The 21782-nt window shown below is 30.0% G+C and overlaps 2 protein-coding genes across 4 annotated transcripts in view; one reads left to right on the top strand and one right to left on the bottom strand.

Annotated features, from left to right (window-relative positions):
- The window catches only part of LOC122519926 (tyrosine-protein kinase transmembrane receptor Ror), a 375163-nt gene that overhangs the window by 328761 nt on the left and 24620 nt on the right, over positions 1–21782 (top strand). For all 3 annotated transcript variants that reach the window (XM_043639755.1, XM_043639738.1, XM_043639746.1), the window contains exons 3-5: positions 534–627; positions 11978–12188; positions 16075–16234. In XM_043639755.1, coding sequence (XP_043495690.1) covers positions 534–627; positions 11978–12188; positions 16075–16234 — 465 coding nt within the window. The remainder of the gene's footprint in view (positions 1–533; positions 628–11977; positions 12189–16074; positions 16235–21782) is intronic.
- LOC122519960 lies at positions 13270–15580 on the bottom strand. The gene is made up of 4 exons (XM_043639806.1): positions 14867–15580; positions 14278–14712; positions 13681–14137; positions 13270–13575 (listed from the first exon to the last, which is right to left on the bottom strand). Exons 1-3 carry the CDS (start codon positions 14886–14888, stop codon positions 13962–13964), a joined length of 633 nt encoding a protein of 210 aa, XP_043495741.1. The 5' UTR covers positions 14889–15580; the 3' UTR covers positions 13270–13575; positions 13681–13961.

Genomic DNA, 21782 nt, shown 5'->3' with positions numbered 1-21782 from the left:
GGAAAGAAAGAAACAGGAAAAGAGAAGGACAGAAAAGCAAGGCGAAACAATGGCGTTGTATCTTCGCGTTAGTGATGAACGAGCGTGGGCGTGAAAGGATCGGAAAGAATGATAAATTCAGTGAGAATGAAAACTTCTCTCCATAACCTCCCTCCAACCCTTCCTCACTCTCTCTCTCTCTCTCTCTCTCTTTCTCTCTCTCTCTCTCTTCTCTCTCTCTCTCTCTCTCTCTCTATCTATCTATCTTTCTCTTTGTTTCTCTATTTTTTCCTTTTCTACCATTATTTTTATTTTCAAGGTCTCACTGAATTCGAGCCGGTTTGGTTGCGTGGGTAAAAGCAACGATATTCATTGTCGTATTAAAAATTGATCAAATTTACCGAGCCACGATCGTATCGTTAATCTTGAATAAATGATGCATTTTCCTACGACAACTGTGAATTTTGTAATTGATGAATATTTAAGTATTCACATTATCTTTGTTAATTTTGTATTTATGTGTTAATTATTTTACTTTCCTTTTCTATTTCCAGGTGGTAAAAGCGAGGTCGAAGATTTGGATTCGGATGTACAGGATTATAATGCTGAAGAAGATTACAATGATGTATTTGATTCTACAACTAACGGGTAAAGTATTTTATATATTATTTATTTATTTTTATATACAATATTATAATAAAAGTAGGAAATTGGTTTTTTTTGATTGTATTATTTGAATTAGGTATATTAGGTGCAGCAAATATAATTCAGTGTCTAGATATATTAAATTATATTATTAAAGCAAAGTGTTTTTAAATTAAAGTCTTCCGAATACTATATGTAGGAGACGGTAAGCGTCGCCGTCTTATCTTTTGGGTTTACTGACAAAGACGCTAGTTTGTTAGCATAGGGCGATAGGTATTGGTTAGATTTTAAGTAACCTGATACAACGGACGAAATAAAGGACGGTGTGAATGCGACGAATGAATGCACGAGCGACAAAGAGTAGTGAGTATTGAGCGTTGTAAGAGAGAGGATCTGCGTTTTGTAATAAAACTGTTTTTCCCATTAAAAATCCTACATATATATAATGATTTATTAGACACATTTATCAGAGTTAACGGTTTGACTATGACTAACTATAATTAGATATCCTTATATACAGATGTCCACTTTAATATTAGATTCATCAATATGTGAATGTATGTTTTTTCACTGCAATTCGTAATTCACTACAATTTAATGCTACAACAAATTATTTAAAATTCTGGTTTGAATGCAAATAATCATGTAAGAGTAATCGATAGTAATGAAGAGTATTTCGAAGAATTATAAATGTATTGTTACTTTATAATAATTGTTTTAAAAAGGATCCGAATTAATTAATACATCTAATAATTAAATATTTTATTATTTACATAAAGTACAAATAGCTAGAAATAATTTTAATAACACCCCGTATAACCTCATCGATTCTTCGTTACACTTTAAAATATTAAAAAACTATCGTCTCAATGTACGAGAAATGTCAAGTTCACGATGTTAGGGGTACTGTCTAATTATAAAAGGGGCGTAGGAAGGACTAAAGAAAGAGAGAGAGACAGAAAAAGGGATGAAAAGTGACAGAGTTGGATAAAATAATGGTAAGAGGAAGGGACGGAGGGTTGACCGGGGGAGGGGTGGAAGAAGAGGTGGTTAGAATGGAAAACGCCCTTCCTTTTCTTCCTCTCCTTACCCCATCTTTCTCTGTTTCTGTTTCTATCTCTCTGTGTACTAGGAAACCGAGTTGGAAGTACGCCGCGGGGCTTAATAAGGAAGCGACTTGATTGGTTCGATTCGAAAGTTAATAATGCCACTTCCTGTGTGTACAGTGTCTCGGAGGCACTGTTACTCGTCGCGTTTGCGGCGGCCCGGCCGCATGATTAAATTTGAATTTTCCCTATCCCCGCGGATGCCGGATGAGTTAATTTACAGAGGTGCCGGCGATAGGGCCAATCTGCAATTCCGCACTGCGAATTCCATTTCCATCCCCTTATATACCGGACGTACAAATTGCATTTCTTTTCCTTTCTTTCTTTTTTTCTTTTTTCTTTTTTTTTAACACGGAATCGGTTCCTTCTTCCAACTACGAACTACAATCGCGGTCCTTAGTGTTTATCTCTATTTCGTTCGCTTTGATCTATTTCTTATTATGAATCTCAACATTCTTTTACGATCCTAAGATTTATCGAGTTGTAAGATTGTACATTTTAGATAAAAGTAAAAACATTTGTTTGTGGTTTTTATTAATCCGGGTACTTCTTCGGTACGATTTAATCATGAACAATTTTTCATTTCATTAACGTCACTTTCATTATCAGTATCAAGTAAATATATATTTATTAATTTTGATCCTTTTTCAATATTAGAAATTATTAATTAAATTAATTATTATTATATTCAATAATAAATTTTTATCACGCAACTAGTGTACGCTCGTCATTGTACGATATGGGGTTAATTAGAGAAAATAGGATGATAAGTATTGTCAGAATTGTGGTACGCTATTGTACACCTTGATGGTGGAAAAAATTTATTTCAAGGTCATCTGTATTTTTTTTCTTTCTTAATGCAATATTCTGGATATTTTTTTTGTGCATTAATTTATTCCGTGTTACTTTTTGAATAGAAAAATATTAGAGTAAAATGTCGAAAAATGATTACTTTGAATAATATGGTATACTTTGAACTTATATCAAATGATTCATGCAACTTTTACAATATCATGTATCTTTTGCTTGGTTGAAGTTAGAAATAAATGTTAGAGGAAAAAGATGAATAATTGCGAGTGAACTATTTATTTACGATCATATTTCTCGCAGATAAAAATAATGCATGTGCATACACAGATTTACTTCGTATATGTTACAACCGAATAATTCTTGTGAAAAGAAAAAAATCAAAACTACAATCAGAACTGATCTACCCTAAGCTCTTATTTCGACTGCTTTAAATTAATCGTGAAATAAGAAGAAAAGATACCTGGCGAGACAAATTTTTTGTCACCATATGTTTCATAGTCTGGCACGTGCCGTGACGTTCACCCATGGGATTATCATCCCCACCATCAGTTAACGTATACTAGTACTCTCAACTACTGCGAGTACTACTCCTACCGGTTTTTTCTTTGCAACAATTTATTTAGGTCATTCATTTATTCATTCATTCATTCAATCAATCAATCAATTAATTCTTAATTTAATTCAACAATTCATTTAATAAATTCAATTCAATTCACTTATTTATTTATTTATTTTGTATTTAATAAAATCCTATTTAATATCATAAAATATTTCAAACGCCCCTTAAATTCTTCACCTCCGACAACAAATTTGTGAGATAAATTAGATAGAAATATTTAAAAAATCTAATTTTTTCAATAGCTAAATTAGAACAAAGATTCGAAAATGAATGAACAAACATCAGATTAGAATAATTTTCAAAAATTATAAATAATATGGCAAACAAATTAAAACATGTTCTAAAACAAAATGTTTAGGCCAAGAAATATTAATAGTCTATTTTTCAAATATTAAATTAATTAAATAATAAATTAAAAAATCCTAAAATGAAGTCATGTGATTCGTATTGATTCGAGTTCGTATTGTGATATCAGAATATTTTTATGAATTATTCCTAAAACTAATGACCAGATCGATTTCTTAAATAAAAAACCAAAAAACGAAGTCATAAAATTGCCTCTACTGTGATATTCGAATATTTTTGGGAACTATTGCTAAAAACAATGACCAGAATGATTGCAAAATAAATGTCCTAAAAATGAAACCATATATACATTTTTATCGTTATATCTAAATATTTTTTTAAGTGATTGTATACACAAACGTATAATAAATCTACATTAACAGTTCGTAATCTAATCGTTTGTTTATTAAAAATCCAAAGTACATAATAGTAAAAGCAACAAGCACTGAAGCAATCAGGAGATATAGGAAAATACGAATAGGTTTGCATAATCTACGATGCAAAAGGAGTACTTAAGAGTATTGAAAGTGCGTGTCGTAACCAAACGTCTTGACGCATTATAGTTTAACAGCGACGTATCGATATCACGACTATTAAAGGAAGAGAGTGAGAGAGTGAGAGATATATGGATATATGGATATATGAACATAGAGCTTACCATTCTGCATATGCATGGGCACCTATGTGTATAACGTACGTGCATGCACGATCTCAAAGTCGACTTCCAGCGCGATCACTATACATTATTCCGCCCTAAACGCACCGTACCTCCATTAATATTGATGCCCTACGTAGCTCCTTGTAGGCTTTCCAAAGAGAAAGTATACGTTTATATACGGTGTTAAGGAAGCATCGATTACAACGATTAGAAACATCAAAGAGATTTCGAGTAAAAGATTGGTAATACCAATCCTATACGTTTATATTACGTCTCTATTATTTGATTATTTGTAAAAATTAATTCGGTGACTCTTCAAAAAAAGATTTAATATTCACTTATAAAAGTAATCGTACATCTTTTATTCTTCGTTTCTGTTATATTATATTATTTTTGTCATCTTTGGTATTTTTCAAACAAATGTCGAATTCTTTGATGCACAAAAAAAAAAGAAGAAAAAAATAGCCATATTAATGCACAAAATTAATTTGTACAACTAATATATTATGATTATTTTCTTGTTTTACTACTTTGTATAATATAAATTGATTCAGATTTTCTCATTTGTATTTATTTTTTAGTGTTTTTTAATACTTGAAAATAAATAGCACAAAATCTTTACATTTCTTTAATAATTTTTAGAATAAAATTCCATTCACACCGTGTAGAAATATATATATATATACTTTTAAAAATATATTAAATATATATTTATAGTTAAAATATACTAATGTAAGATATGTATTATTTATAATAAGATTCTATTACATTTACATGTATATTAAATAAATATATTATTTATATAATATAAATTTTTATAATATAAATAATATAAATATTTTATATTTTAATATATATTTATTTTTTTTATATATAATTTATATATTTATATATATTAGGTTATTAAGTATGAAATATTCGGTTTTGAAATGAAAATAAACCGAATAATCGGATATTTCATATTTAATGGTCTAATTTATATTTCCACACGGAGTACGTTTGTATTCGGTAATCTCGAATTCTAATGAAACTTCCTTGATTTTATTTCTCTTACGAATATCTGAGATTGTCATTATCGTCAACGTCGTTTCTTATTTACCCAAAAGCGAGGCGAAGAAAGACGAATACCTAAAAGCGATACAAATTGTCCCGCTTAAAACCTCTTCGTTCTTCGGCTTGCTAGTGACATCAAGAAAACAAAACTTGCGTTGTCGGGCGAGGTAAGGCGTTGCATTATTTATAGAAACCTTGCGGACGACTAATCCTCGTCTGAGACTGTCTTCTGACTAATGTTCTTTTTACTGAGAAAATATACTAGGACTAACCAGGAACAAGAATCCTTTCAATTCTTTTTTGTTTCTTCCTCGCCTTTCTATGATTCACGCTTAAAGTTTTTTGTTCGATCATTATTAATATCTTTATAAATTAAAATTAAATAAAACAGCAATTATATGATCAAAATAATTTACTAGATTATTATCATTATTCTACGTCGATTGTAGAATTCGTCGAAAATGTTTTTTCAATTTTATTGTTATATCATTAGATGATCGATACTTAACTTTTTATATTGGTAATAAATTATTTTAACAATTAGGTTTATTAACATTAAATAATAACAAGTATCTGTTAGTCTTGAATGATAAATAATACGACAATGTTTAGAAATTTATTCGGTACCATAAAAATAAATACTTAAAATTGTTAGTTTTTCTTAAACAAAGATACCGAATTAATTTCTACACCTAATAACTTTATAAATTTTTTCTATTTTTTTTTGTAGAATTGATTGTTTTATCAAATGAGTGATTAAATAAATAAAATACAAATAGAATAAATAAGATAGAAATTGAATAAAGATATAAAATGAGACAATTGAATAGAATTCGTTTTTTCGCCAATTACTTTCTGATTTTATGGTAAAGAAAACAGTAGAAGATATTGGAACTCCTTAACTCAATAGATTATTAAGTTATTATTATTAAGTGCATTGGGAACTCGAAAGCTCATTGCTGCATATACCAAATCCCGCCAGTGTTCTCGTTCCTGAGCGCGATTCCTTCTTTCGCGATCCTCATATCCCATTTCCTTAATATCCCTTCTAATATTGTCCTCCCATCTACGCCTTAGTCTACCCAATGGTCTTTTTCCATTGGGTGTACTAGTAAATATTTTATACGCGGTTCGTTTCTCACCCATACGCGTCACGTGGCCAGCCCATCTTAATCAGCGTGATTTTATGACGTTAACCCGTCAGCACTCTCGTGAATTTTTCGGTAGTCTTTACTCTCGTGATGAGAGATTTGCTCACGCTCTGTGCGCATGCATCAAATATTTCGCGCGTTTAATAACTTTTTAATAAGTTTTCTGCTTTAAAAAATATTAAATTTCAAGTATAAAGTAAATATACTTTTAGGTTATCTACATGTCAACAATGTTGTCAGTGAAAATTATAATAAAGATAAGTTATTCTAAAGGAAAAAAATACTTACATAAACGGCATCTGAGTTAAGCGAACACACATACACACACTTATTATTAAAATTATTTAATAATTATTTTAAATTATTATCACATTTTTGTTTGTATACATGTACATTAATTGCACTTGTAATGGATAAAATTTAAAAGTAACAAATTATACCGAATCAGTTGAATAACCGTATATCAACGAAGATGCACGAACTGACCCGTCCGCTAACGAAAGTAAATTTTTTATGCTTACACCTATACTCCCATGATGAGAAAAACTCTCACAATTTCTAAGGTGCATGAAAACAAATTTTTTTTTTAAACTTTACATGGGATTGAGAAATGTAGGGAATTCATATTTTGAAAATAGATAAAATTTCATGAAGATAGAAAAAATTTCAACTATCCATTCCATAAAAAAAAAGTTATCGTTGTTTTAATTCGAGCTTGAGCAAAATGCTCATAACGGGAGTGCTGACAGGTTAATAATGTCCGGTCTATTATACAATATATGCAATTCCACGTTGTGTAATTTTCTCCATTCGCCCGTTTCCTCATCGCGTTTTATGCCGAAGATTTTACGAAGTATTTCTTTTCGTTCCGCACGGTAAGTAACCATGCCTCGCATCCGTAAAGGACTACTGGTAGAATGACTGTTTTGCAGATTCTGATCTTTGAGCACGTAGACAATACCCGCAAGCTGAGTAGTTTATTGACCGAATAAAAGCATGCATTTCCTAAATTGATCCTTTTTTCAATCCTTCGCTAATTTCGTTCGACTGATTTAGTATTGATCCTAAATACCTAAAGTTGCTGACCCGTTCAAAAATTTTATCCCTAACGACCAAGTTTCCGGTATTATGCAAATTTTGCATTCTATCGGTGACCATATATTTGGTTTTTTCCACGCTTATTTGCAACCCCAGTTCTCTTGTTTTGTCCAGTAGAGTTCTTGTGTTATTTACTAATGTCTCCTTATTGTCCCTCAACAAAGCAATATCGTCCGCATATGTTAGCAGTCGCGTTGTCCCGTTCAACTGCAGACCATCCTTACTTTTCTGCAATTTTTTGATAGCAAATTCTAGCACTAGATTGAATAGAAAAGATGACAATGCGTCCCCCTGTTTTAACCCACTATGGATACTGAAAGTTTCCGATATTTGGTTACCTATTTTTACTCTACCCCTAGTTTCCCTTAAACAGACTTGGACCAGGTTTACCAGTTTTCTTGGTATGCCCTGTCGTATTAGGTTTTCATAACTCAATAGATATATACGCTGTGACTATTGTTTTGACTGCAGAATAGTGGTCGACAGGAGATTGGAAAGAGATATACGCCGTTCGAATTTCCTACCAATTTCGAAGAAGTTTAAAGATCTCTTATGATAATACTTGGGCAAAACAAATAACGTGTAAATAGAAAACCTGTCTTGTACAAATATTCCAAATAGTCATCATGGGTATTCTAAGGAACCCTTTTATTTTCTTATCTAGTCTATCTTTCTCTCTTTTTAATCAATTTAAATCTTCGTTTAAGAAAATCCAAGTCCTCAATTAGTTACACATTTCATTTCTATATTCATTTTCTATTCATTTTGTATTTTCTATATATTTCCAACAAAAGAAAATTAAATGATATTAAATCGGAATTCCTAAAAGGCGACTGGTGGTAATTCCCTGTTTTCCATTTCCTATCAATCCAGTGGGGTCACTGCATTTGTCATTCAATGCATTTCCAATATTTAAATTAAAATTTGGACGCGTTCCATTCTACCGAACAGAACATTTCATTGAAATTATTTGACACTGACAATTGATTTTGATTCTACATACCACAATAAACAAATACACATTGTGCCTTCCTTTTAAACCGACGCAATTTTGTATAATATCGTAAATTTTGTATTATAGATACAACAGACAGTTACAACTCAAAACTAAAGTAACCCAAAAATACTGTCAAACTTAAGTTTAATTAAAAAGCAAAATAACAAAAATTTATTACGAACTGTTAAATACGGATAAAAAAAATTCTATAATGAAAACTAAATTGTTGTTCATAATTTATGAGCACCCGTTATAACGAGATTAAAGAAGCTTTATAGAATAAAATTGTAAAACGTTTCTTTCTTTTATTTTCTGAACATTCATTATTCCTCAATCGTTCGAGTAAGAAGATTTTCTTTTTTGTTTTCTTTTTTTTTTGACTGATCGTTTGATGATAGAAATTCACTCGAAAATTGACTAGAAGCCTTAAGGCAACAAAAGAAAAATGATGATCGAGATACATAAGCCTTCTTTCACCTATCATCTTTTCGGTCCCTTGGTAGGACGGATAGCCACTTATTCGCTCGTTTTCCCCATATATAAGTATAGTTCTATGCAAAACATCGTGTTATGCATATCGTCTTGCTCGTTGAATATCATCTTTTGACGCATTCTCGATCAGTATGAAAAAACAAAACAATACAAAATAAAGAAAAAAAAAGAACTTCATCTACTCTATTATTTTCTATCGGAAAATTTTCATTTTTATAATAGTTTAGTACATACAACAATATGTTATTAGAGTTAACTTATGCTATCGATCGAAAAAAACTTTATGCATTTATGGAATAATACCTATGCGTGCGTTAACTTGCGTTTTCTATTAACTATGAAAGACTAGTAACAAAAATTCCAAGTTGCATGCTTGGATATAATTTTATTCTTTATTGTTTTTTATTTTTTTAAAATTATAAAAATAAAAAATTATTGCATTAACACTATTTCCATCGTTGTTTTATGTACAGTGAATATCAAAAATATACTAACACTACAGTATACAGTAGAAACTTGGTTATAACTAAATGTATGGTTTTATATTTTGATTGTTTATAAGAAAAAATCATCTCTGTTATTGTTCTTTAGTGATAGGTTAATTGTTAATCGTATAATGAATTTTTTTTATGACTTTTTTATACTTTTGACTCACAAAAATTTTCGGACAATGTTAATCATGCAATTTAATACTTAAATAATAATTTTAATACTTCCTGGCGTAATCATTTAATGCTATTAATGAGCATCAAATTTTCAACTCCGTATAATAAAATGCGTATCCAGAAAATTGGCACTTCATAAGTTTACTGCACCGTACGCGGGAATTTTAAAATAATATCGATTATATATTTCGTACATTTTTTAAAGTAAATTAAATATGTTAATTAATAAAATTAATTGCTAATAATACAATTGCTATTATAATAAAGAATGTCGCAACATAATATTTCCCTATTTTGATTATTTATGAAGTATATTTAAGTATATTTATAAAATCTTTTTGCAACACTTTGTACGTAATTGCTATAATAATATAATTGCTTAAAACAATAACCAAGACAATTGATTTACAAATAATATTAACGCAAGAAGTAAAGTAGTTGTCAAATATTTTTTTCAAATTTCGATCCATAAATGTATATTTTAAATCCAAAAGAAAATAAAAGAAAAAGATAAGAAAAAGAACCCCTAAATTAACTTTACAATTGTTATGAGAAAACTTAAAAAAATCATTTGAAAATAACTGCTTGAGCCTAGAAAATAAATCCAATTGTAAATATCTATTGACAGCTTTAATAGAAATAATGTTGACGTAGGAATAGAAACTTCTTGACTAGTCTGTACTACAGCAGCGATGACTTACCGATCATAGCTTGATTTATATTCAATAACCAGCTAGTAAACGCAGGGCTAGTTACTCTCAGTGACTACGTGCAATCACGTCCTGCTGTGAATACGTCTACCAAGCAATACCATAAGCTCGTCTATGTGTGTTAGTATTAGTATATATATATATACGTATGTGTGTGCGACTCTGTGTTTACGTGCGCATACACATATACGTTTGCGTTAGTAAAGTATGTACATACATAATATAGTTAAAGGGTCAGAGAAACCGATAAGGCAAACTAGACGATTGCTTTCTGCTTTTTGCGAAAATAATCTTTAAGGTATACAATTATTCATTCGGAAAAAATGTACAATTATATTCTATTGATACGAAACTCAATTAATTTTAATTTCTGAATAGTGAAACAATTTTAAATAACTATTTTTATAGTTCTATAAATAAAAGTTCTATAATATAAAATCTAATTTTTATAAGGATTATTATTATTATTATTTCTTTTTATTATTATCATATATTTTTGAAAGAAACAAAATTTAATTGTAGAATTAAGAATATTTATTTTAACAATATACAGGATGTATATTAGAAGTTTCTTTACTGATTGTGAGAAAAGAAAAATATAAAGAAAAAAAACAATTATTTTATTATCAATAGAATTATAATTTTTTGTTTACTCATTTCAAGATATGAATATTAAGTTGCAGTGTTGTTGAAAAAGAGAGTAAAACTATGATGCCGCAATTATAACTGTCTCTTTCCTTCTTTTTCACTCTCTTACTCTCTCTATTACTGTAATTACAATACTATTATTAAATACTGTTTAAGTTACGTTCTACTTCTATTATTATATATACTTTATTTTATATTATATTATTATTTTATATTATCTTATATATTTTATTTTGTATTATGTTATGTTTTATTTGTTAAATAAGCCAATCTCTAATGAGACCGAGTTTCATTGTAGTGGAGCTAATTAACCCTTTTATAGAATTCCTTAATAAATTTAAATTCAAATTCAAATTCTCTTTCTCTCTTAAACTCTCTCTTTATTTCTTTTGCATTATTTCACTCTTTCTTTCTTTTTTCTCTTTTTCCCTTTTTTTCTCTTTTATTTTTGAATTTATATATCGGTACAAAGTAGACGAACTCGAGATTGTTCCCACTCGAAGAGAAACCGGAAGCTGCATTTGATTGAGACTTCCATGAACCTTCTCCCGATGCAAATCGTGAAAGGAGGAGCTTTTACTATGCTGCCTTTGACAAAGCACTTTTGATTGGGCTTCGTTTTCTCCTACGTTCGCGACACACAGTAAGGCTAAGCGGAGTCAAGGGGGTGTGAGGCTAGCCCGAAAAGAGGGAAGGGGGCAAGGTTAAAAGGTTAAAAGAAAAAAGAGAGAATACGAAAGAGAGAGAGAGAGAGGAGAAGGGTGAATCGGATCGTACTCGAGGGTCGACTAAAGGACGCTCGTAAATTGATTTATAAGCGTTTATTCGAGAAATAAAGCGAAGGTACTCTTATTCTTTTCTTTTTCTTCTTCATCTTCATCTTCATCTTCATCTTCTTCACCATCATCGTCTTCTTCTTCATCTTCTTCTTTTTCTTCTTCTTTGACTTCCACCTTTTTTCTACGTTTATTTCAATTTCGATCGTTTCGTTTAATTTGCAGCACCGATGTTGACGCGACAGCTGGCAGCAAAAGTGGAACTCTAAAATTTGTCAGAACCCTCTCGAATATATCGAAGGACGAAGGTGGGGTAGCTCATATGCGTTGCGAGGCTGTTGGGGATCCACCACCGACCAAAATTCGTTGGTACAAAAATGAAGCACCTTTGGAAGAAAAACGGCCGAAAATTACTATCAGGAAGATTCACGCACAGGTATAGATCATATTCGTACAATTAAATTATTTGTTTATAAATATATAATATAATACTTTTGAATAATTATTATACATTAATGTTCTATTTTTTGTTTTGTTAATTACGTTGAATGCCATTCGATGGCACTATGTGACCGACAAAACCAAAATTATTAAAAAACACATAATTTAAGCTAATTTCAGGGTTTTTGGATTTTTCAATTGCATTTTCATTGAGCTGTTTATTTTGAAAGTGGCCTAAGTCCATTTATACTTAAATTGAGATATTTAAGGGTTTGTGTTTCAATGCAATTAAATATATACGTACAGAATACCAATAAGTTATATTGCTTAAATGTATCTAAAAGTGTTAAATTTACAGTTCCTATTAAAATAATGGCAATTATTAAGTGAATAATATGCGTTTTCTTACCAAGAATGGAATTAGGCCACTTTTAAAATTAACAACCAGATTCGTTATAAAATTTGAAGGAACTGAAGTCCATTCAACATAATTTAAGATGCTTCAAATTGCGAAAAAACAATACTCATTTTATTTTACATATCTTTATAACACTTTAAAATCATAAATTATGTGATTCAAAACATTTTTTACAAACATAAATTACAAAACAATTTTCTACTCATCTACATTTCGTGTATGTGAAAGGGATTTAAAGAAATCATGATGTTCCGATGGTATATATCGTAATAAGTCAATTATGTCCTTGAATTTTGCGGTTGTAATTTGTTTTATATTTTTATACAGTGGGGTGTCAATACAATATTTTCGAACTTTCTTGGTCTACCCCGACGTGGTAATAAATTCAGGACTTTAAAATTTTCGTTCTCACTCATTGATGTCTTATAGAAAATTGTATACAGTTCATTTTTGACAAAACGCATCCAACATATTTTTAACCAGTTTATTGGTTCTCCATTAGAATTCTTTACCCTTTTAAAAATTGCGTTTTCTAATAATTTTGTTGACACTAAATCTTCTTGTCTCATTTCATGTACAATAAAGTTATTACCTTTCCGACACTTTTTGATAATATTGTAATAATCTCGGGGGACAAGCAGTAAATTATTTTTTTTTAATGCCATTTCTACCACACCAAAATCTCTATCATTTGGTAAAAACGAATGTCCTGATATTAAAAATTTGTGGTCTATGATTTCCACATTATTTTCAATAGTTTGGATAATTTTTAACCACATTAAAGCTAGTTTAATGTTTCTATTTTGCCCAGTACACATGTCACTGTACGCTATAATGTGTCTTTCACTTGTTAAATTTTGGACATGCTTTAGGATGCATGAAGCTATTTCTTGAGCACCTCTTGATGCAATAGTTTCATCCCAAACGTACATGTGAACATTATCATTATGAAAATTGCGGATACCTAAGTTTAAAACATACATATTGCGTTTATAATATGCTACTAAAGTAGTTAATTTTGGATAGGGCAATGCTTTTTGTAAATCAAACGAAAAAGCAAAATAATAACCTAAATTGCGTGATACCTCTTGATCTTGTTTTATTGACTTGCTGGCTGATTCTGCTAGACTTAAATGCACATCGTGTTCCTGTATAAGTTTTTTCTTATCTTCATCATCATTGGATGCTTTAATTTTAATGTTTAATAAGTCGTATTTTTGACATGTATCTTCGCGCGGTTGGTGGAAATGTAAATCAAAATCTTTTTTAAATATTTTTCTATAAGTCCACTCATTAACGGCTTTTATTTTATTGTCCTCGCAATAAAGCTCGTATAAATTAAACATTTTCCTAAGAGTTAGATCGCGCGGCGCGCGCGGGATGTAGGTATTTTCTATTGGGATTATGAGATCTGGTATAATGCGACTCAAATTTCGGAAAACTGTCGATGTGGTTCTGTACGTGCTGTTTTTCTACCTCAAAAATTTTTCTAGACGATCCAACCATACGCCCACGCAAATCGTTTCCTACATTTAGAGAATTTAATACACGTTTTAAGCGTCTTTCACTTACTTTAAATGTATCCACAAAAAGAACTTTTTACAAACGGTAACTTTTCCGTTTTTAGAATTTAACAAATATCTAAAACTCCAATTTCTTGGCGAACCTTTTCCGTTATTTTGACGTCTTCGTTTCACAATTTTGCGCTTGATAGCTTCGTAAAGCAATATATTTTTTTTATTAAAATCTCCCAAATTCCAAAACTTCTCAAATATATTCTTTCTTTCTTCTTCTTCGTAATTCTTTTTAAAAGCTTTTCGACAGCGGCAATCTTTGTTTCGAAAGACTTTTGAAGGTAAAATATTTCCGGTTTGCGTGCAATATATTTTTCCTGAGTTGCGTTTAATCTTTCGCACTTTTTGGATATATTTTTCATTAATTTTTTTACCATTGTTATCTGTATCTTCTCCAGAAGACGAATCATGTACTATAATTCTCCTTCTTTTTCGATTTTCTTTGAAATCATTGGTTAATAATTCTTCTTCACTATCTGAAGTAAATAGTCTTGTCCTTTTGTTCTTCCCCATGGGTGAAAGAACTTCTAAAATTTAGTATTAAATTTTAAGTTTTATATCATAATATGTATATTGCGTAAATTTTGTTTAACTGCATTAATTAAACGTACTGATTATTCAACTAATGCAATTGTCCAAAAACTGAGGTTAACTTATTAAATACTAATTAATTAAAATTACCTTTATCACTGCCTTCCGACATTATCAACGATAAATATCTTAATTTAAGTGTAAATGGACGTAGGCCACTTTCAAAATAAACGGCTCAGTTATTCAACTAACTCTGAAAACTTATGTGTCCAGAATTACCGTATTTACTCGGAATATAAGTAACCTTAAATGCTTTATTGATAGATAATTTGAAGTTGTACATGTAACCATGGGTAACCGGAAATAATTGACAAATGGAGTTAGACCACTTTCAAAATAAACGACTCATATATTGTAATGCGCCGTAATAATATACACTCCAAACAGAGGTAAAGTTAAACCGTACAGTCGTCATGATACATCACAATACATTTTGCTACGATTTTTTATCTTATTTTTCAAATTTTTTTCATAACGTATTTTAGAAAATTGTTGCTTAATCCTGGCTTTTCCGGACATTTTTTTTTATTATTATATGGCATGGTTTTTTCAGTAAATTCACATATGAATAAAGGCAATCCTCGATTGTACTATCTCGGAATTTTTTTTAATCGAACCAAAACAAAAAAATTCATTTCAGTGCCGCGGGGGTTACCAGTGGTCTCCCACCTCCCATCCTACTATTCATAATCAGTAAGATAAATGAGTTTTATATGATTACACTCTTTACTTTATCTGTTCTAAATAAATAATATTTCAATATATTTTGTAGCACATCAAACGTTGATCAGTATAACATGAACTACCCCAATAAAAATTATATTTACTTCTATTAAAACAATATATTATAGTAATATATGTATAGTATAAAATAACACTATATAACTAATAATTAAATATTAATATAACTTCAGTTTTAATATAATAATTCTTTACTAAAAATTTAAGTACTATATTATATAGTATTATTTTTATATTATTTTATTTTATTTTATTTAATCATTTATATTATTTTATATTATATATTAACAGAAGTATTGATACTCTATATTAAATACTACATAACTATTATTAAAAAAAAACAATTATGTAATCAATTACGATATAATTGAATAAACATAAACAGATAATTAGTTTTATTAGATAATTAAGTATAAAACGTATGATTACTTTGATTATTTTCAGTATAAAATCTGACATTTCATGCCTAATTGTCCTAATAGTATTAAATAAGATTAGCTGAATAAAGCCTATAATCGATCATTCTTTTTTATTCTCTTTCTCTTTCTACATTACAGGCACACGAGCACGCAGCTAAGAACGTAGCCGGTAGTCGTTTAAAGATCACGAACCTCGACGTCTCCGACGTTGGATTTTACTCGTGTCGCGTGACCAACGGTAAAGATCAGATTCAGAGCGAGGGAACTTTACGGGTCGATTCCACTCAGAAATGGCAAGGCAAGTAGTACTCAACTCTATTTCTTTTCCTTTCTTATACCTTATAAAAAAAAAGAAAAGCAACATCTTACAATGTTATCAAACAACAATTTAAAACCCTTTGCACCAAGTATGCAAGCTTTAACCGTTGACGTTAAGATTTATTATAGCCACTTGAAATTTCTGCATTATATTTTCAAATTGTTTCAATAAATCAACTTACAAATGATTTTAATGTTTGAATTTGCTTTTTTTACTCGTAACAAAAAGTTATCCACACAAATCCATCATGATAAATAATATCTAAAATGATCAAAGTAATGTGAAAAATAATTTATGATTAAAAAAAATACAATATTTCGTCTACGTTCTGTCAAAAATCACTAAACCAACATTTACGCTAAACCGACAATGATTTATTATTTGCACGTCGAAATAATTTTTAATGGAAAAAATCAGGTTCGATTAAAGTATACTTTTCGACAATACTTTTCACACCCTACTATCGATGCTTTTTCTTTTTTTTTTCTATGTTGTTATGGTTAACAATACATTCAAATTGTTTTTCAAAAATTTTTAAAAACAATGTAATACACATATAGTAATTTCTAAACAATAGTGTAGCCAGTTACTTTTGCATAAACGATTTCATTACTTCATCGACCACCTTTACTCCCCTCTCTCCCATCTATCTCTTTCGGGAAACTTCTTAAACACCACTTTAACGAGTCCACGGATACATATACATAGATTTTTTTCCACCCCTAACCACCCATTCCCCGTCTCTCTTAGAACTGTCCAGGAAACTTTGTCGCATAGTTCGCATAATGAACTGCTTCGATAAACGTTTGCATCGCGACGCGGAATTCTGTAAAATGTTTCCCCGACATTCCCTGTGAATTCTAACTCTACCCTAGCACCTAGTCTGACAAGGGTGAAGGAATAGAATGAGAGAGAAAATGAAGAGAAAAGTGGGGGAGAGTAATACTCTTTCTCTTTTTTCTCTCTCTTTTCGTGAAAAAAGAAAATCAAGACGGTTTTACAAGGACTCTTCGTTTCGAGAGTCGTACAGTCAGCCACCGCTTTTGTATAAAAGAAAGTGAAAGAGGGGAAAAAGGGATGGAAGAGAAAGGGGGATTAGGTAGGGGGGGTGGAACTTTCGCATTAGCGCTTCGAAGAGTAGTCTTCGTGCGGACGATCGAAAAAGCTGAAACCTTTAATCGTTTCCAAGCGTTACCTACCCTCTGTTGAAGGTTAGACTTCATGAACTTTATACTTACTTACTTATATACTTGCATACTTACTTATTTAAAGTCGAATTCTCGTCAAACAATCTTTTATTGTCTTTTTTATGTCTCTTTCTAACAAATCGGATAATCCGTTTCTTTTTTCCTTTTTTTAATTGAATTGATTTAATTATTAATAAAGAATATATTTTTAGATCGTATTAATTAAATATTAAAATAAATGAATAAATTAATTAAATAGATTGAAGAGTTGGATTTAGAATTGGATATGTATTCAATAATTTTATGAATTAATATGTTTGATTTTATTGATACACTAGTCATAGATAAATAGCAATATACTCGTTGCAGTATACTTGTATGGAAAATGTTATTACCATTTGTTATTTAAATTGCAATCTTAATGAAAACTGAAATGTATTCGTTAATTTCGAGATATTTAGAATAGTTGAAGACTAATTGTAAAACGTAATAAAACGAAACATAATACAATATATGTACATAATATATACAATATATACAATATATGTACATAATACAAATAATTATTATGAAAATTATGTAAATAGTATGAAAAAAATAGAATTCGAATAACTAAACCTAACGCCGTACATCTAATCAGAAAACATTTTTCAGATTATATATCATGCACATTGTTGAAAAGTAATCATACAAGATGTTAACATTGTTGCAAAAATAATATTCAGAAGGAATGTACTATACCTTACTTTATTCAACAATACCAGATGCAATTTTTATCTGATCACTTTTCTAATTAAATTGTAGGTTGTTTATTCTTTTATTTCTTATGTAATATGTCCATACATGCATATTGTACAAATATGTTAAAATTAAATAAATAAATAAATGTTAGTATTAAATTTATTAATGTGATAAAAACAATACTAGTCATTTGATAACAACTTAAAAATTAAATTTAATAAATAATAATAATAGCAATAATAATTAATAATTAATAATTCAAGTAATTGAATTATTCAATGTTACAATTACATATACTCTGAGTTTTCAAGGAAATCACCACAATTTACTGGTTAAAAATATTATTTATATGACATCCAAGGGAAATGATAAATAATTTAATATTAAAAAGATATATACATATATTAAATATTTAAGTAGAAAATTAAATATTCAATTAAGTATTCATTATTTATAATAATATTGTTGAAATAATAAAAAACCATAAAAATGTTAATTAACAGACGATGTTTGTACATTTCTGATATTATTTGTAAAATTATTATTTATCAGACACTTTTGATGAGCCTTAATTATTTACTCATTTGAAGTTGACAACACTTGAGACGATCTTTTATTATCTACGTTTCTCTTTCAAACGAATCATCTTTTTTTTTACTACGAATCGATTTAACCATGAACTCAAGAGCTACCTTTTGATCGCCTTCATTAAACATTACCAGATTACAGAATAGATTTTAATTGCGAGTTGGAAAAAGTAATAAAAGATTTTACAAGATAAGCATTGCAGTATTGATTAAAAATATTTTTAATGTAATACTTTAAATTATAAACATTAATTAAGTATTCAAAATGTTTTCTAAGCTTACCGAGTAATCAAAGAACATAAAAAAGTCTAAATTAATACGTTTTTAATATTAATTATAACATTATTAATAGTGAAACACATTTCATAAATATTTTTGATTTTTTATCATTTTAGAAAACTTATATAACATTAAAAGATTTTTTTAATATCTAAGAATCACTTTGGAAAATTTCATAAATAATATTTTTAATCAATACATTATATTTCTTGAAAAATTTCTCACACTATAATTAATTAAAAAATTAATAATTGTTAACTACCTTTGATAAATCCTTTATAATGTCAAACCATTAATAATATTAAATTTTACTAACAATAATATTAAAAATACTTTAAAGCTTTTACAGATTATATTCTCCCTTATATTATCTAACGTGTAAATAACATAAATAATATTATTTAATAAGATCACACCCTATATCATAATATAATATCACGATACGGGGTTAAACGTTCTAATTCGATCTCCCAGCGTCAAACGGCTCGCGGCTTTATTCGCTTACGTATTGAATAATGTAATCACGAGCTAATCAACTCGCGTTTTCGTCCGAGAAATTAAATATCAACTTAAACATACCACCGTCTACCGTATATATACACGCAAACATATAAATACAACATACGTACAATCTTATACAATTCACACTTACACACACACACACACACTCACTGAACTACATTAAATGTTGAGTTACTACCAACATACATAATAATACTTACATACACGTATACGTAGATACATACATACATACATTAGTTACTTATACACATGTAGATTGAACGAATTCAAAGTACCGTTAATACTTTGGACATGCAAACAAGCCGATTAAGTTTCTTTTCACGCAAAAAACTGGGGATTCGGTAGAGCCCTTAGTATTCTTCAACCCCTCTTTTCTATCCCTAACATTGCCCACCCTTTATAATCACCACCTTGTAATCTCCGAATTTTCTCTCTCTGTCTCTCTCTCTCTCTCTCATACACACACCCTCTGACTCTTTTCTTTCTCTTTTTCTCACTTTCTTCCTTTTCCCGTCTTTTTTTTTCTTTTAGCTGTAGGAAGAAAATCTTCCGGGGGTACTTCTGAGCATTTCAAAGCCAGGAATAAAATCTTCTCTCTCTCTTTTTTCCTCTTTTTTCTCTTCCTGAAACTGTTCGTCAGCTTGAAAAAGCTACACGACGAACCACTCGACACACGAACGCACGACCGTAAGAAGTTTTAATTTTGCAACGCCGAGTTTGACTTGCAGAGTGCTAATATTAAGTTCGTCTTCTACCATCGTCCCCTCCTACTAGTCATCCTTTCCTTTTTCACCTTACCAGACTCCTTCGAAGGAGTCGAGAGTGAAAGAGAGAGAAAGAGAGAGAGACAGATAGACAGCTTAATATTCTTGCATCTTTCTATCCTTCTCACTCTCGCTAACTGAACGTACCCCCTTGTAGTTCGCGCATTAGCCGAGGCGCCCACGCAAGATTAGATTAGAATTTGTTAGACAGGGTGGTGCCTACCACCTTGAGAACGTCGCGAAGTTACTTCCTCCTGTAAACGAATCTCTCTCTCTCTCTCTCTCTCTCTCTTTCTCTCCCTCTTTCACTCTCATTCTCACACACAAATACAAAATTATTCTCTCTCACAGACACACAAATACACTCACTCACTCATTCTTACACAATCACACAAGTATACTTACTCCACCCTCTTTCACACAATTACATATAAATGTTCACGTACTCTCACACAATTACACAAGTATACTTCTTACTCACCCTCTCTCACATAATTAACACATAAACACTCACTCACTCTCACATAGTCACACATAAGCATTCACACATAAGCAAGTACAATCACTAACTCTCTCTTTCTCCCATAAAGACACAAATAACTCATTCATATACCCTCTCACTCTCTCACCAACTCATTCATATATATTCTCACTCTCTTAATCACCTATATACACTCATACACTCGCCTTCTCACACACTTCAACAAATTTAATACACTAACTCTCTCCTACACTTTCATACACTAACTCACAAATTTACACACTCTTATTTAACTCACTCATTCACTTACTATCGCTCTCTCTCTCTCTCTTTCTTTCTCTCTCTCTCTCTCTCTCTCTCTCTCTTTCTTGTTCACTTTCTAACTTACATTAACAATTTTGTTTCATAGCTCGAAGCTAAATAAGAAGGACCAATTTCTCGAAAGAATTAATTACCTTTACCGTTCTCTTCATTAGATACTTATAAATAGAAATTCGAAATCATGTAACGATAAACTAAATTAACCTTCGAATTTGGAGGAAAACTTAATATCATAAACCCGCCTCCCTTCCTTTCTCTCTCTCTCTCTCTCTCTCTCTCTCTCTCTCTCTCTTGATTATGATGAATTTTCATGGAAGTCAATTTTTCGTTAGTATGAAGGACTGTTAAAACGAAGTTGCCCTTCATTCCTTTTCCTTGCTTTTCTTTCTTACTATATACAGGGTGTCTCAAACTTAGACGACAAAACAGCAAGAGTTTAGTCTACGTCTAAAAAGAAGAACAAAATATTTTATGAAGTTTGTCAGGAAGCACTTTAATAAAGGGTTATGAATAAATTTTCAATTTTCCATCAAAACACACGGTATGGTTGTACTGTGTTTATCAGGTCTGCATAGGTTATATATCTTTTTTTATCATGCAATAACACGTAATTTTTATATCATTGGTATACAATTACGTAAAATA

The sequence above is a fragment of the Polistes fuscatus genome, unplaced genomic scaffold, assembly GCF_010416935.1.
Source record: "Polistes fuscatus isolate 324 unplaced genomic scaffold, CU_Pfus_HIC Scaffold1, whole genome shotgun sequence".
NCBI classification, from domain to species: domain Eukaryota; kingdom Metazoa; phylum Arthropoda; class Insecta; order Hymenoptera; family Vespidae; genus Polistes; species Polistes fuscatus.
The sequence above is the reverse complement of the archived record's forward strand: the minus strand, read 5'-3'. Positions and strand labels throughout refer to the sequence as shown.